The sequence below is a fragment of the Pantherophis guttatus genome, chromosome 2 (genome assembly GCF_059756535.1).
Source record: "Pantherophis guttatus breed Tessera chromosome 2, ASM5975653v1, whole genome shotgun sequence".
NCBI classification, from domain to species: Eukaryota; Metazoa; Chordata; class Lepidosauria; order Squamata; family Colubridae; genus Pantherophis; species Pantherophis guttatus.
Window position 1 is genome coordinate 58495144 of NC_142064.1, and position 15341 is coordinate 58510484.

The 15341-nt window shown below is 35.0% G+C and overlaps 1 protein-coding gene across 1 annotated transcript in view; it reads left to right on the forward strand.

Moving 5' to 3' along the window:
• The window catches only part of ROR2 (ROR family WNT receptor 2), a 121418-nt gene that overhangs the window by 65560 nt on the left and 40517 nt on the right, over window positions 1-15341 (forward strand). The window contains exon 2 of the mRNA XM_034410017.3: window positions 11539-11616. Within this exon, the coding sequence (XP_034265908.2) occupies window positions 11539-11616 (78 nt within the window). The remainder of the gene's footprint in view (window positions 1-11538; window positions 11617-15341) is intronic.

Sequence of the window (15341 nt, forward strand, 5' to 3'; positions counted from 1 at the left end):
ACAAACCTTAAAACAGGCATATTACTGTTTAAACAACTAGTATAAATAATGAGCCGCTCCATTACCAAGAACATAAATAAATCTAGACAGGTAAGAGTTCTCTAGAGTTGAAAGTTTAGGTTATGCAAAAATTTCAACAGCTGTTATTTGTAGGTCCTTGTAGGCTGAGAGGTGTGAGTGATATGAACTGTGGAAGCCAACATTTAGTGAATGTATATGTTGTCACTTTGCCAAAAGACAGGCATTTTGCTAATGCTGCTTTTGCTGTGTCCTATTTTTGAATAAGGATGCATTTAATAATGAACTAATTGTTTTTAACATATTCATTTTTATTCATTGAAAGGCAACGTTCATGGATAAGAGATTTTATAGATAATGTTATAATATTACTAATAAGATAGTAAATGGTAAAAGACTTGTATTGTTATATATATAAATACAGAGAGAGAGAGAGAGAGAGAGAGAGAGAGAGAGAGAGAGAAACCATGAAGCCAAACTAAGGTACATGGAATGTAGCTGGATGGCAGATAGTATCAGAAATGGTTACCTGTAAACCATCCAGAGTCATTCTGTGAGTGAGATGGGCGGTATCTAATTTTGATAAATAAATAAAATGATCCTGATTCTATAGAACCCTTCCCCCCCCCCAAAATAATGTGGCCCATACTTCCTTGTTTTTAATAAGGCCATGAAGATTTTCCATCATGAATTCTGTCATGAGTTCTCCTGGATTGATAGTAGCTAAATATTGGGTTAGATATTACCTACTATAGTAGTTTAATTTTATGGGCTGCTTGTATCCTACCGAAAGTTGATAAGGCAGTTCATAAATATGATAAAATAAAATATGGTGTTCAAAGTCACATTTTGTGTTGCATTGTATACATGAAAACTTCTTTGTCGACTTCATATCTGAATGTATTAATATTTGTGTAGATTAGTTATACTATCACAACTTTGGAGGGATAGAGTCTATATCCATTACTTGCATGTTAAATTTTAAAACATTTTGTAACACATGATCAGGGCACCTGGCACATAGCTGAATTATTGCATACCTTTACTTCCAATAATTAGTATTATTTTAAGTGCTTGCTTATGCACAAACAGAATTAATAGCATAATATTTACCAGCAGATGTAATAGTTCATTGTTCACACATCTTCATACTGTTTCTTTTTAGAAAACAAAAAACAAAAAAATGCCAGAGTTTGAGCTCACACACCGTACTTCTGGAATTCTTGATGACAACTCAAGGTTTAAAATATTACTTGGGCAAAATTTTGTATGTTTGTTTGTATCACGTTCTAGTTGATGTCTGTTCCCGGCTGATCTGGCCAATAGTCACAGTTGTTGGAAGCAGAAGTCAAATATTTTTCCAACATGAAGGCCATACCTTTTCCATCCCTATAATTGATATAAATAGTCTTCAAGTTATAGTCACAATTGGGTATGGAATTTCTGTCATTAAGCAAAGTGTTCATAAAGTACAACTGATTTGCTTAATAATGGCAACCTAGGCAGTTCTGGTTGCCATCATTAAGTGTATGCCATACTTGTTAGACAAGGCAACTTCTTGCTGGCTTCCACAATAAAGCCAGTGGAGAAGCTGGCAGGAAGTTAAAAGCCTCAGCTGCTGCCAGGTGGGGGAGTGAGTGAGAGGATATGTGTGACGGTCAGGAAGAGTATGCGAGGGCCTCTGTACTGCTTGGCTTTTCAGTTTCAGAGTTGAGAGGTTTCTGAAGTTTTTCTGCCCTGGGTCTGAAATTCCACCCTGACTGAAAATCTTGTTTGGATTTCAGAACAGAGAATTTCCAACTCCAGAGCAGAAAGGTTTCAGAAGATTCTTGACACTGGGGCTGAAAATACTGCTTGGATTTTGACAGAGCCTTTTCAGCCAGTGGTGAGAGAGAAGCCTGTTATGACCATATGCAGAAGATAGAATGGCCCTCACACTCTTACAGAAGGGTCATCTCCCTGAGAGGATTTAGCTGGAAGGCTCTCAAACAGGGAAAGCAGCATTGCTTAGCAACAAGGAGAGACAGCTGTCACTAACCTCAGAAGAAGAGGTATAACTAACATTTCCTGCCAATCAAAGCCTGCTGTGAGAAAAGGAGGGCTGAACAAAGGTCTTAGGCAAGATTAATGGTCAGAAAGAACTCCGCCTTGCCACAGGAACAAATCAGAGTCATGCTGTTCCTATATAAAGGGGGGCTGCCCAACACAGAGATCTGTTGGCAGTAATTTTCTTGTTACCTTATCCATCCTGTTATCCAGTTTCTTAGCATTCTCTGCATTCTGCAAGTAATGATTCTGGACCCTTATACCACATTTGTTTGACTCTCTAGTATCTATCTTGTTTACAACTTGAATTCTCTTTTGTCTCTAATTTAAGCTGTTTGAGTTTTGGTGGGCTGGGTATTTGGGGCGTGAGAGACTATGGTTGTTCAGTTGTTTTTGCCATTAGGATTCAAAACCATTTTAGTAAAGATACAATATTTAACTATGTGTCTGATTTCTGTAGGCAAGACCAAATTTTTTTACTACCAGTTCTATGAGCGTGGCTTGGTGGGCTTGGTGTGGCTTGGTGGACGTGACAGGGGAAGGATACTGCAAAATCTCCATTCTCACCCCACTCTGGGGTCAGCCAAAGGTGGCATTTGCCGGTTCTCTGAACTACTCAAAATTTCCGCTACCGGTTCTCCAGAACCTGCTGCATTTCACCCCTGCCAGGCCAGGACAAAGCCTTTTGACAGATGGAATAGCTTGCAGCCTTCCCTCCTGGTTTCAATTTCAGGCATAAATTGTAAACCCCTTCATTTAGCACTATCATAACTTTGAATAGTCATTTGAATGAATGGTTGTAAGTTGAGGACTAGCCTTACCAATATTTTGTATAGTTGGGAACTGCTGATCTGGTCAAGAGAATGTGTGTATGTATTTTTAAGTTACAAATTAGGCAAGTTCTATTAATAAGTGGATGCCTTTGCCTTATATTGAAATTAATCCATTTCCCTTCAAGTGAGAGGTCTTAGAGTTCTAAATTCTTAGTGTTCTAAATTAGTCCATTTCACTTCAAGTGAGAGGTTCTTGGAGCCTAGTAGGAGTACTGAATTACCGAATTACAGCCAACTATTTAGTAGTAGAGCATTCAGTGCCAAACCTCAGTCTATCATATTTCTTTTCCTTTCAGTATTAACTTTTTAATAATACATTTTGCCTTTTTTTAAAAATGGGTATATTTTGTGGAAGTAGATTTCTGTAAACTTTTGGGTTTCCCTAAAAAGGTTCATTCTTTGTTATCTTACTGTGCTGTATCATTTGGTATCATTTGTTTACAATCCTACCAACAAATCAATCCTAAATCCTTTATTGGAATAAATTATGACAATGGAGAAAACTTTTGAAGTCTATTCGAGAAATAACCAAAGAGAAAAATAGCCATTAAATACAATCTCTGATTTCAATATAGTATTATATTTTTTTCTTTTTCTGTATTTTTGAATTTAATATAATTATATTAATATAATTATTACATTATGAGATTGCTTTTAAAAACCCTCTTCTTGGCTACTATAAATTGAGGCCTATCAGATCTAGGCCACAAAAATATGGATGGATTCTTTCTTTCTTGAGTTTCTATATTGCTCATTCAAATCAACTCTAAACAATCTACAGTATTTCTACAGTATTTCTACAATCTAAGTACTTGTACTTAGGAAGTACTTGGAGAGTAGTTCTCTAGTTACTTCCATTTGTACAATGTCTGTTCCACAGTACAGTGTGACTAAAGAAATGGACTTCCAACTGATACTTGTACTTATGACCATTGCTGTGTTCCTGGGGAAGGACACAGGAAACCATTAGAAATTAGAAACCATTATCCAAGCCCAGCATTTGGCACACTAAATGGAATTGTGCAAAGACTTTTCTGCCTGGGTCCTTCATCTGCTATTTTAGTGGGAGTTGTGAGTCCAAGAAGGCCCTCAGACTGTAGACTTGATTAGCACAGGAATGCAGATGAAAAGATGGACTTTTACTGAAATTAGCTGGCTTCTAAATAGAGACTTGCTGTGATTCCATCTAAACCTGTCTCTCCCTCCAGTCACTCTTTTTCTTTCAAACATGGAAATGGAAGCTTGCAAAGCAGCCTTTCACAGAGTGACACTGGTGTTCTATTAAAGCCACCTCTGACAGAGCAACCTCTGCATACATTGTAACTATGATACCCAGAAGTTGTAGCATCGTGATAAACTTGAAAGTTGGAATTCCAACACTGGAGTAGAATAGAATAGAATTTTTTATTGGCCAAGTGTGATTGGACACATAAGGAATTTGTCTTGGTACATATGCTCTCAGTGTACATAAAAGAAAGGATTCATTCGTCAAGAATCATAAGGCACAATACTTAATGGTAATCATAGGGAACAAATAAGCAATCAAATCATATTAGGAAACAGTCAATATAAATTGTAAGAATACAAGCAACAAAATTACAGTAATACAGTCATTAGTGGAAGGAGATAGGTGATAGGAACGATGAGAAGATTAATAGTAGTGCAGACTTCGTAAACAGTTTGACAGTGTTGAGGGAATTATTTGTTTAGCAGAGTGATGGCATTCGGGGAAAAAAGTACAACAACGTTGTGTACTGGACTACACAACGTTGATCAAAAAGGCTACCAATATTTTGCTATGCAATATCTTACTGTACAATTTCCCTATGTTCTCTGGGAATGTTTTATAGAATTTTATGTTGAATCATAGAATTGTAGAGATGAAAGATATCACTAGGATTATGATACCATAAGGAAGCCAATTAAACTGTCCACAAAAGATTGTTTTCTAGGCTCCTCATAAAAATATGGAGACCGCACAATTTCCAGAGTTTTCTATAGGATGCTTATAAATGCTGGGTATTGAATGTGGGAATGTCTGCATATAGCACATGTTTTATCGCTGGGCTGCAGCACACCTAAAAGTATCAGTACTGAAGCTTTTGTCAACAAGTCAAAAGTAGCATCTTGATGACATAAGGCAAGCTCTGCCCCTTTCCTATGTTTATACATTGCCACTACACATGTACAGAAGAGGTGGAGCTTATGTTACAGTGATGATACTTCTTTCATTATTACCTCTATTCCTCTTTCTTGGTGACTTCAAGGACATGTCCATCTAGTTCTTCAGTGTGCTGAGGTAGAGAATTCAGGGAAAGGGTGTTAACTCTGCTTCTCTGCCTGGAGACTGAGTCTGTCAACATTACCTTGCCATGTATATGCTTGGTTAAGTATTGCTAATTAATGCCATCTTATAGAAATGGTTCTCTGTGAATATATATTTCAAAGTGTTGTTCATTTTAAGGCATTTTAAGTTGAATAGGTGGGAATTTTTCTTTCATGGAATAGTTTTTTCTTTGATTCTTTCTATAACTTTATAACTGTGGACATTTGGTGTGGGAATCACAAAATTATTTCAATTTATTAATTTCCATTCTCTTAAAAATAGACAGGAATCCTTTAAAAAACCATTTGCTTGCCTGATTTATGCAGTGCTAGGCCCATAAATAAGATTATTTTCAGGGGTGGTTTTTTTTTTTTTTTTTTTTGAGAAAGACTGGATTTATGTGTGATCCTGTTGTGTTGCTTTCACAGCCAGAAGCAGTGAAATAATCAATCACACAGTAATGTCATGGATAATGATTATGTTGCTGGGTGCACTTTAAACCGCAGGTGTGTTCAGTACTGTTCTTGAGTGTATTTAGGCAGTGATATTTACAGCTGGAGCTGTGAAATAGTTTTTGGAATGTCTCCTCATTTTCAGGAAGTATTTTTATTTGGTATAATGCTTTATTGACATCTACCATCTGTTGGCAAGAAAGTATGTGTTTCACTGTGTAGCTTAATGCTGATCCTCATTCATTAGCTTCCATTTTTTTAAACTATCTTTTTTCTAAACAAAAGATTAACAACAGATGGAGTTTACAAATAGATGTGTGTAATTGTTATCCAGACAGTATATTTAATACTTGGAAAGTAAACTACAAGAATCTTGTCCTGGAAATGACTCAGAATGTTCTACCGTTAACCAGATTACCATTTCTGTTTAAAGAAAATAATATAATAAAATCCCCTTTTCTCATTATTTATTAAGTAATAAATTAAATAATTATATAAATAATTAAAAAGAAAAAAAGAAAACTTTTTTTTTTGTAAACCGCAGGACAGTAAGAAATAATTCAGTCATCTGCTATTTTCCAATTAAGGAAGACTGTTTTGGAGAAATCTAGTTGTTGTTGAAGTTGTTAACCATCTTCCTCCAAATCCAAACATCTTTTTAAAAGGGGATCAAAACTCTGGGAACAGCCCAATTTCTTAAGTTTATTTTATCAAGACTTGATCAGAAGAGGTCAGAACATTTGGACTCTGCAAACCGCTCCAGAAGTCTCTTGAATCTTCATTTTACTAGCAGTCTCGGTCAGTATCTTCTGTGGGAGGCACACACAGGCTCAGTAGAATGGGAAAAGCTGTGCCAAGCCTTCCAGAGAAGCTCATTGATTCAGCATTTTGAATATCAGGGTTTAATAGCTGCAGTTGTGGCTTCATTTGTATTGTAATTTCCATCATGACACTCAGTTCTGTGCACATTGAGTCTCGTAAAATATATCTAAAACCCCTCTTACATCTTTAGCAAATTTAACATCCAGGGTGGCCCTAGCTATTCCTTTAATATTTATTAGATCCCATATTCTTCCAGCAGTTTAAAGATAGCATACTAAACCTTCTTTCTGAAGACTTCCACATAGCCTGGAATTGTGCAATTTAAAATCTTTGTATGTCATGTTCTCTTCTCTCAACAGGCAGGCAGAGCTATTTTTTGTAGTCCTAATAGCCAGTTATGCCCTCAAAAACCTGAAATATGAACGACTGGTTCATTTGCTACAAATTTTCATTTTCCAAATTCCTGCATAAGTTACTTTGTTTCCCAGATCTGAATTTGTTCTGCCCCAACCAGTTTGATTTTCAGATATACATACCCATAACACTGTTATTTTCAAGATTAACATTATGTTAAAGCAGGGCTCCTCTACTCCTAGGCTGCGCACCAGTACTAGTCCATGGCCTGTTAAGAACCAGGCTGCACAAGCAGCAGGTGAGTTAACATTCATCCGCGTATGCACAGGAGCTAGGTTGCATGTAAAACCATCCCCTCCTCTCCCCCTCATCCATGGAAGACAATTTTTCTTCCAAAATTGGTCCTTGATGCCAGAAAGGTTGGGGGCTGCTGACATAAAGGACAGAAAAGGGAATGCAAATTAATAAAATAAATGAATCAAAGACATGAGATAAGATAAACATAGGTAAAATTAGTCTTTAATTTTCTAAAATTAGAAATTACATCATTCACTAAACCTCCCAAACCTTTCTTCTCTTGTAAATCATCTTTGCTTCTTCCACATCTACACACCATTTCCTACATTGCCTTTAGTTCTTTAAATTTTTCACCTTTCCCTGTTTGATAATGTTATTTATCCCATGCAACAATATATTTCTCGGTCTTGCTCTTGATTTGTTCCTCCTTCTTCAATATTTGTTTTGAAATCCAGTCTCCATTCATTTCCTTTGCATGACCAAACTATGTACTATGGTTGTATTGATCACTGACATTTATTCAATTTGCATATTGATTCAGCATTTTCATTCCTGCCATCATTCCTTTTTGTTTTATTTCTAAACATTTATTTACTCCCTTTCCACTGCATTCAATGTATTTTTCCACGATATACTCAACTTGTTTCCACACAACAAAGTAGAGAGAAGCATGTTGGCCTACATAGCCACTTTAGCTTCTGCACGTGTGAAAAGATCCATTTAAACAAGTAACATATGTTTTGTTTAAACTAACTGCAGCAATGAAGAGTGTAGTGCTAAAGTGTTACAGCCCTGTAGAATTTAGCTATATACTCTTTTCAGTTGCCTAGGTCAAGAGTTCACTTTGCATAGCTGTCTATGTATAGACTTTATGACCATTGTATAAATCAGCCAATGAAGGGACAGAATGGTCTTATCCCACAGTGCTATCTTTCAGATAAAGGTCTGAAAAAGAAATTATCAGTCAATTGTGTTTGGGATACTTTGATGGGTTAATGTATCGACCCTTTTGGTTTGAGGAATCTTTTTTTTTTTTTTTTTGGTACGATTTTCAAAGAGATTTATTGACTTCTGGATACCAAATTCCATAGCAGCATTTGTGCACTTTACACAAAGAATTGTTTCAATTCTTTCAGTTCAATTCTTGCATTCGGGTCACTTTATATAGTATTTAAGTGTTTTGGCATTATTCTAACGAGTACGCTAGACAGTTTGTGTTATTTATAATTATTTAAGGCTAAATTTCAGTTACTAATAAGGTAGCTTTTATATTACAAGTACTGTTCTTCGCATCTCGTTGTGCTCCAATTTATATGAAAGAGTAATGAGTAGTAAATCATTGCATTGCTGAAGAAGTAATGAGAATAATGCTTCATTAAGGCCTGATTTTGCTTAAATTAGTATAAGTTAGTATACTAATTTATACTAATTTAGTATGTTAGTATATAGAATATACTAACTGAAGTTAGTATATTCTGATAAGAAATACTTACGTATTTTAAACTTTAATTTGAGATGAAGCCGAGGTGGCGCAGTGGTTAGAGTGCAGTACTGCAGCTACTTCAGCTGACTGCTAGTTCAGCAGATCAGCGGATAAAATCTCACCGGCTCAAGGTTGACTCAGCCTTCCATTCTTCCGAGGTGGGTAAAATGAGGACCCAGATTGTTAGGGGGCAATATGCTATTTAGTATACTGTCTTTGGTGTAAGCCACCCAGAGTCCTCGGAGAGTGGGCGGCATAGAAATATGACTAATAAATAAATAAATAAATACATTTTAATATTTTGGAGCGTACATTTTTGAATTTTATAAATATTATGTCAAAATTGGCAGCTGCATCACAAAACTTAATTTTCCATGCCCTTCTTGTTCCATGATTCTGATTAATTTTTCCAAGTCTTTAATCTAGCCTTGATGGTTTCCAGCTTCCATATTCTCTGCAGGGGTATGCTTTTTGCGGAGCTGGATGTTGGGGAGAATTTCTGGAAGTTGAAATGGATACAAGTAGAAGGCAAATAATCAGGAAAGTCTACTGTGCTTTTAGTTTTCCCTTCTAGAAAAGAGATAATTTATATATTCTTTCCTCCTTTTTATAGAGTAATACAAATATTCAAATTGTTTTGGGACCTAGTTGTTGCTTTTATGAGTAAAAACACTTTTGCAGGCAACATTTTGACCAATAAGGAATGTGCACAATTCCATGGTTATGTTGCCAATTATTATTTTTTGTTATGTTTGTTGCTAGCAAAATATCAGCCTCTGTATGTAATAGCTGGAGTTGCACATATTTTTTTCTTGTGCTTTCTATTATGTACCAATTAAAATAGGCGTTGTAAATGAAATGACACATTAAAATTATAGTTGGAATAAGGTTACTGTATCCGGATCGCAGGAATCCTAATAACCACTAGATGACAACAAAGAGGCACAGAAAATGTCTTATAAAACCTTATGAAATGAGTACTGGTCACTCAGAATATAAGACAATAGAATACCTACATCAATCATATTTAAAGCACTTTTAAGAACTTTTACAACTTGCACTGCTTATATAAAGGAAATGCTTCTTTTTTGAATAAGGCTGCTTATTGCTGATTTTGCATAGATAAGCCTTGATTTGTGATAAAAACTACGGACTTATTAATTGAATCAAAAGTAAATTTACATGGAAAAACTTTGAAAAATATAATTTTATTGTATGTATAATTTACACAAAGCAAAGATATTTCAAATTTCACATTGTTTATTCATAAATATTATGAATATTTTATATATCATTTTTATGTTTATATTTATGGCTTATAATTATCTACTGATAAGTCATATATAGTATGCATGCAGCTGCTTTTTACCAGATATAAATATACTGAATCTAAGAATTAGACAAATATATTATTAATCAATTTTAAAATAAATATCTAGAAGTTTTTGTCTCTTTCTGTTTTGATTTGAGGGAGTTTGAAATGTGGAATGAGGCAGAGAGAAAGACTCACAAACACAAAAAATTGGTTCTTTTGTGTATTCCTCTATTATTTATTTGTCTTTAGGATTTTTCTTGCCATCTAAATCAAGAAATTGTTTTAGATGACAAGCTAAAATACCAGCTAAAGTTTGTATTTTTACCTCTTATCAGCAAAGCCATTTATGACCCTATTTATTTTAATTTACTAACTGAAAGTTACATTTAAGTATTTTGATCTAGCCAGATGATTTAAAGCTTTGGGGTATTAAACTTCTTCAGTTTCATATCATACCTTAAATACATCTTGCATCCCAGACAATGAATTTGGCACAACTCAAGGCCATTGGCCAGTTTCTTACATGTTCTCAATCTACACTGCACTGAACTCTTGGCATAATTTAGTGCTCACTTGAGAATGAAAATTCACTTTTCACTTTTTCTTTTAAAGATAAGGCTAAAAGTATTATCAAACCTCCAATTAATATGTACATATTTTCTTCACACCCTGATTTGGTTTCATTATGTTTTTGGAACCTCTTTAATGTAAAAAGTAAAAGCCAAATAACATTTTGAGATCTTGATGATGACATATAGAAGGAAGTTCTGATCCAAAATTATTTTATAAAAACATTTTAGAAGCAGTGAATCAAAAATGTTTCTCCCTCACCACATCTGAATATAGTTCAAGATCTTTTCAAGATCTAAATAGATGTGTGTGTGTGTGTCAATGTCCATCAGAGAGCACACAACTGTTGATGGAATTCATGAGTTACAAGTGATGGAACTAATGAGCTCTAATTTTCTAATCATATCCTCTTTTGAAACATTGTAATCAATGTTAACCATTTGTATTACACTTATATAACTTGCCTTCTGAAAAAGCATCTTCGGAACAACCATGACCTGGATGACTGAGAATCTCCATAGACTGTAAATGGGAACAAATGCAAAGGTATGCTGGGGAGAAAAGTGGTTTTTAGAAAAGAAGATAAACTGAACATCACATAGCTGGGTTCGAAAATTTATCAGGGTCAGCATTTTCCACTTCAACAAGTTTTAGTTTCACTGTTTTTGAAGTTTAAATTATAATTGGTCTAAAAATTGTATTTCTAAAAGTACATTGCAGTTGCATGTTATTGTATTGCCTTTTGCCAAGTATTGGCCCCAGTATTCCATTAAAAGCCATTTTTCCCCCCACAAAAGCTTTTTGTTACTTTAAATGTGCTCTCCAAACCTCATAAAATAGTCTACATATTTTTTGATAAAATGATGCCCAAATTCTTGTGCAGATTATTGGATTTTGATAATTTAATTTAATTTAATTTATAATAATTAGCACAGGATTCAAAATTTTCCAGAAAATACAATTGGCGATCAGAACTCAGTTTCATGTTAAGTACTTTATATTGTTTTCATTGTCTTATACAGGTGAAGTACAGTTCCCAGATTCTGATGATTCTTTGGGCCAAATGGATGGACATGTTAGACCCGTTCCAACACACAAAGGTATTAGAAATAATTTCATTTTTTAATGACTATGTTGTTAAAGTATAAGATCTGAATGTTTTATTTTTATTATCTACTATTATCTACTATTACTATTACTTATTTATATATTCATATGATCTATAAAAATAATATACCTTGAGAAGTTCTATTTCTATTCGTGTGGTTGCTAAGAGTCAGCCCAAACTTGATGCCATAACTAATTTATTCTACAGTGGTACCTTAGTACTCAACTGCTTTGAATCTCATCAGATTTGGTATTCAACACATTTTGATATGAAAATTTTGTCCCGGTACTCACCACTTGTTTGATACTCAATACACAAGCTAGAAGTTGTCGTTGTCAACTGCCTTGTGACTCACTATATTATTCCTTATGGGAAAAATTGTTTGGGACTAATTTTTTTTTGTACTCATTACACCTCCCGGAACCAATTAACGATGAGTATTGAGGTACCACTGTAACTGAAAATTGCTGTGTGTTCAAAAAAGAATGGCATATCAAATAAAGCTATTGTTTCTTTATTTCAAATAAAGCTATATTTCTTTATTTCAATAGTAGCTTTCAAGATGTTTATTATTTTGGTCATTGAATATGACTACTCAAACTCTATCCTAGGCCAACTCCTAAATGGGTTTTGTTTCCCTTCGGCCTCATTTTCCAAAATATAGTTAATTAAAATGCATTATCTTCTTTTCGGAAGAATTAAAGCAATATTTTTCCTTATATATTCTTGTCTTTCCCACCTTTTTGTGAAAAGGGAGAAGCAGTTACCTCTGTCGTAGAAAGTAAACCAAGATATCCCCCCCCTCCTTCGTGCATGTCAGGGGACTTCAAGAGTTGAATTTTTTGAGGTTTGGGGAAAGGATTGTTGCCAGCAACAAAAGAAGCAAATACTGGAAACTAGGGGAAACTCTTTGATTAGGATAACGTTGGCTCTGAAGAACATTAGTTATAACTTGGTTGAACGTTGTTATGAAGCATGCCTTTTAGTTTTAAAGATGTTTTTAACTTACTTTGTTTCATCCAATCTAATATCTGATGCCCCATGAACAGCAAGTAGCACCTTTCTTAATAAAAGACCATCAGAGTTTGCTGCTCTTCCTCGCAGTTATTGGCAATTGACTAATAATTTATCATGTCTGTCTCCATAAGAATAGCAACTTCAGTTAAACTACAGTTACATTGTGTTATGTCTTTCAAAAAAAGTATGTTTTACTCTGTTCAGTCACCCACTTGCCCAACAGATCATCCAGATCAGTTACTTCAGTATAAATATCGCACTGGAATTTTCCCATGTCACTAATCAAGAAATATTTTATATGTTGACAATCTGTGTACAAATCAGCCACTATCGAAATCCCTGGGAATATTTATGTTTTTGGCAGTGAGTCATACTTAAATGTTGTAGTGTTTGGGTTATTTTACATGAAGGAATAAAATAACTCCAAAATAGAGCCATGAATTTAGGTTATTATACTAGAACATCTACAGTAGTATCAACATCCACAATCATTTTCCATTTATCTGGAATTTGAACTGTTTAAACTTTGTATTCCTACACTATCTCTGACATGTATTGGCATGGTTCTAGCGTCTCAGAACTCAGCTCAGCCCTTCTCTTTATAAACTATTTTGAGCACATACTACAATTTGGAATGTTGTTCTATGGAAATTATGCTTGGCTATACGCCAGCCAACTTGCCCTCTCATAGCATAGTCTGCACTGACCCAGTTTAAAATCAACCTGCCAAGAATCTGAGCACTTTAGAGTAATGTGTAATGTATCTAAAATTTTGAAGCACATAATTTGAGGTTATTATTCATACAGCTCAATATTTATTTAGAAATTCTGGTAAAGATTTCTTGTTGTGGAATACAATATTTTGTCATCCAACTTGTTTGTTTCCAATGCATAACTGTTAATTCAATGCATTCCATGTGTTGAATTCAAGACTTAGCTTAAATTCACATTTGGGCACCTGCTGTAATTTATACCCCTTCGTGCGTTTTATAGTCTGCTTTCTCTTAGGTACCTCATTAAATAAGTAAACAAACCATAAATGCAAGAACAATATGTCAAATTTGTAACAAGAACAACAACAAAAGAAGAAGGAAACTGAAACTGAATGCAGCAGACTGTGAAATTAAGTTTTGAGGATGGTTGTCATGGAAGAATCATTGTGTCTGAGTATGAATATATACATTGGCATACCTGCCTAGATAGAAAGGGGAATGATGAAATAGATCTAAGTGAAGGTGGTTTGATCTTGCCTAGAATTGATTGATACATGCACAGAAGTGAAGGTGGTGCTGTAATTATGAAGGAAAAGACTAAAATGTGCAATTATAAGGTAAAGGTTTCCCTTGCACATATGTGCTAGTCGTTCCCAACTCTAGGGGGCGGTGCTCATCTCGGTTTCAAAGCCGAAGAGCCAGCGCTGTCCGAAGACGTCTCCATGGTCATGCCAAAGGCACACGGAACGCTGTTACTTTCCCACCAAAGGTGGTCCCTATTTTTCTACTTGCATTTTTTACGTGCTTTCAAATTGCTAGGTTGGGACAAGAGTAACTGGACCTCACCCCATTACGCGGCACTAGGGATTTGAAACGCTGAACTGCTGACCTTTCAATCGACAAGCTCAGCGTCTTAGCCACTGAGCCACTGCATCCCTGTGCAATTATAGTTCTTGCTTAATGACCACAATTGGGATTAGCAACTCCTTCGCTAAGCGGCGCAGTTGTTAAGCAAAGCACCACATGACTACACAAGACTTATCACTCACAATGTGGTTGTTAAACGAATCATCCACAGTTGTTACGTGAGATGTAATATGACCACAACTTCCAGTTTTACTGCCAACTTCACTACTGTGCCTGTTGGAAGCTGGTTATGAAGCATGCAGATGGCGATCATTTGTGTATGCTATTATTATGGCCATAATTTTTTGCAATTCCACAAAAGGTATGAGCAAATTATCTCTCTGAGAGGCTATCATAATTGGGAGATATCTTGTATTTGGCATGGAAAGCTACAAGTTGTTTAGACTTGCTTAAAATTAATGGGCATTGTGTAATTGGGACGCACCCTTTTCTTCAGTATTTAATATAAGCAGTGTCAAAACAGCGTGAGAATGTTTGGAATTTCAGCAAGTACTGCACCATTTGCTGCCCCTTCCCCTGCAACTATGTCAGAATTGTAATTTCTAGAATTCTGGATGAAATTTTTGGAATCGAAGCCCTGACTCATTTTGAAAACACCAAAATCGGGAAACTTACACTATACAATTCACCTTTTAAAATACATGTTACAGCTTTTCAAATTAATATTGCCTGCACCCGACTAACTCGGGCATGTGCAGTAGAATGACATGTATGTCAGTAGATTGATATGATTCAGCTGTAGAGAAAGAAAAAAAGTCTGAGTAAGTTTGATAAAGAGAACTTAATTATTGATTATGCATACTGTATATTAAAGAATAATCAGATATGTATCATACTAGTAAAGAAAAGGAATATTGTTGTCAAAATATTTATGAAGCCAATTCAAGTATTGAATTAAACTTAACCTTTTTTTCAATAACTGCAGTAGTTTACTAGTTCTACAAAAGACATCCTTTTCTCATGCTACATGAGAAAGCTCAAAGGATTTAAAAATACATTTAGGTATGGAAATGGAAATTGAGATTGTCTGCCTTTTAAGAACTAATAAGTTTAATATCCA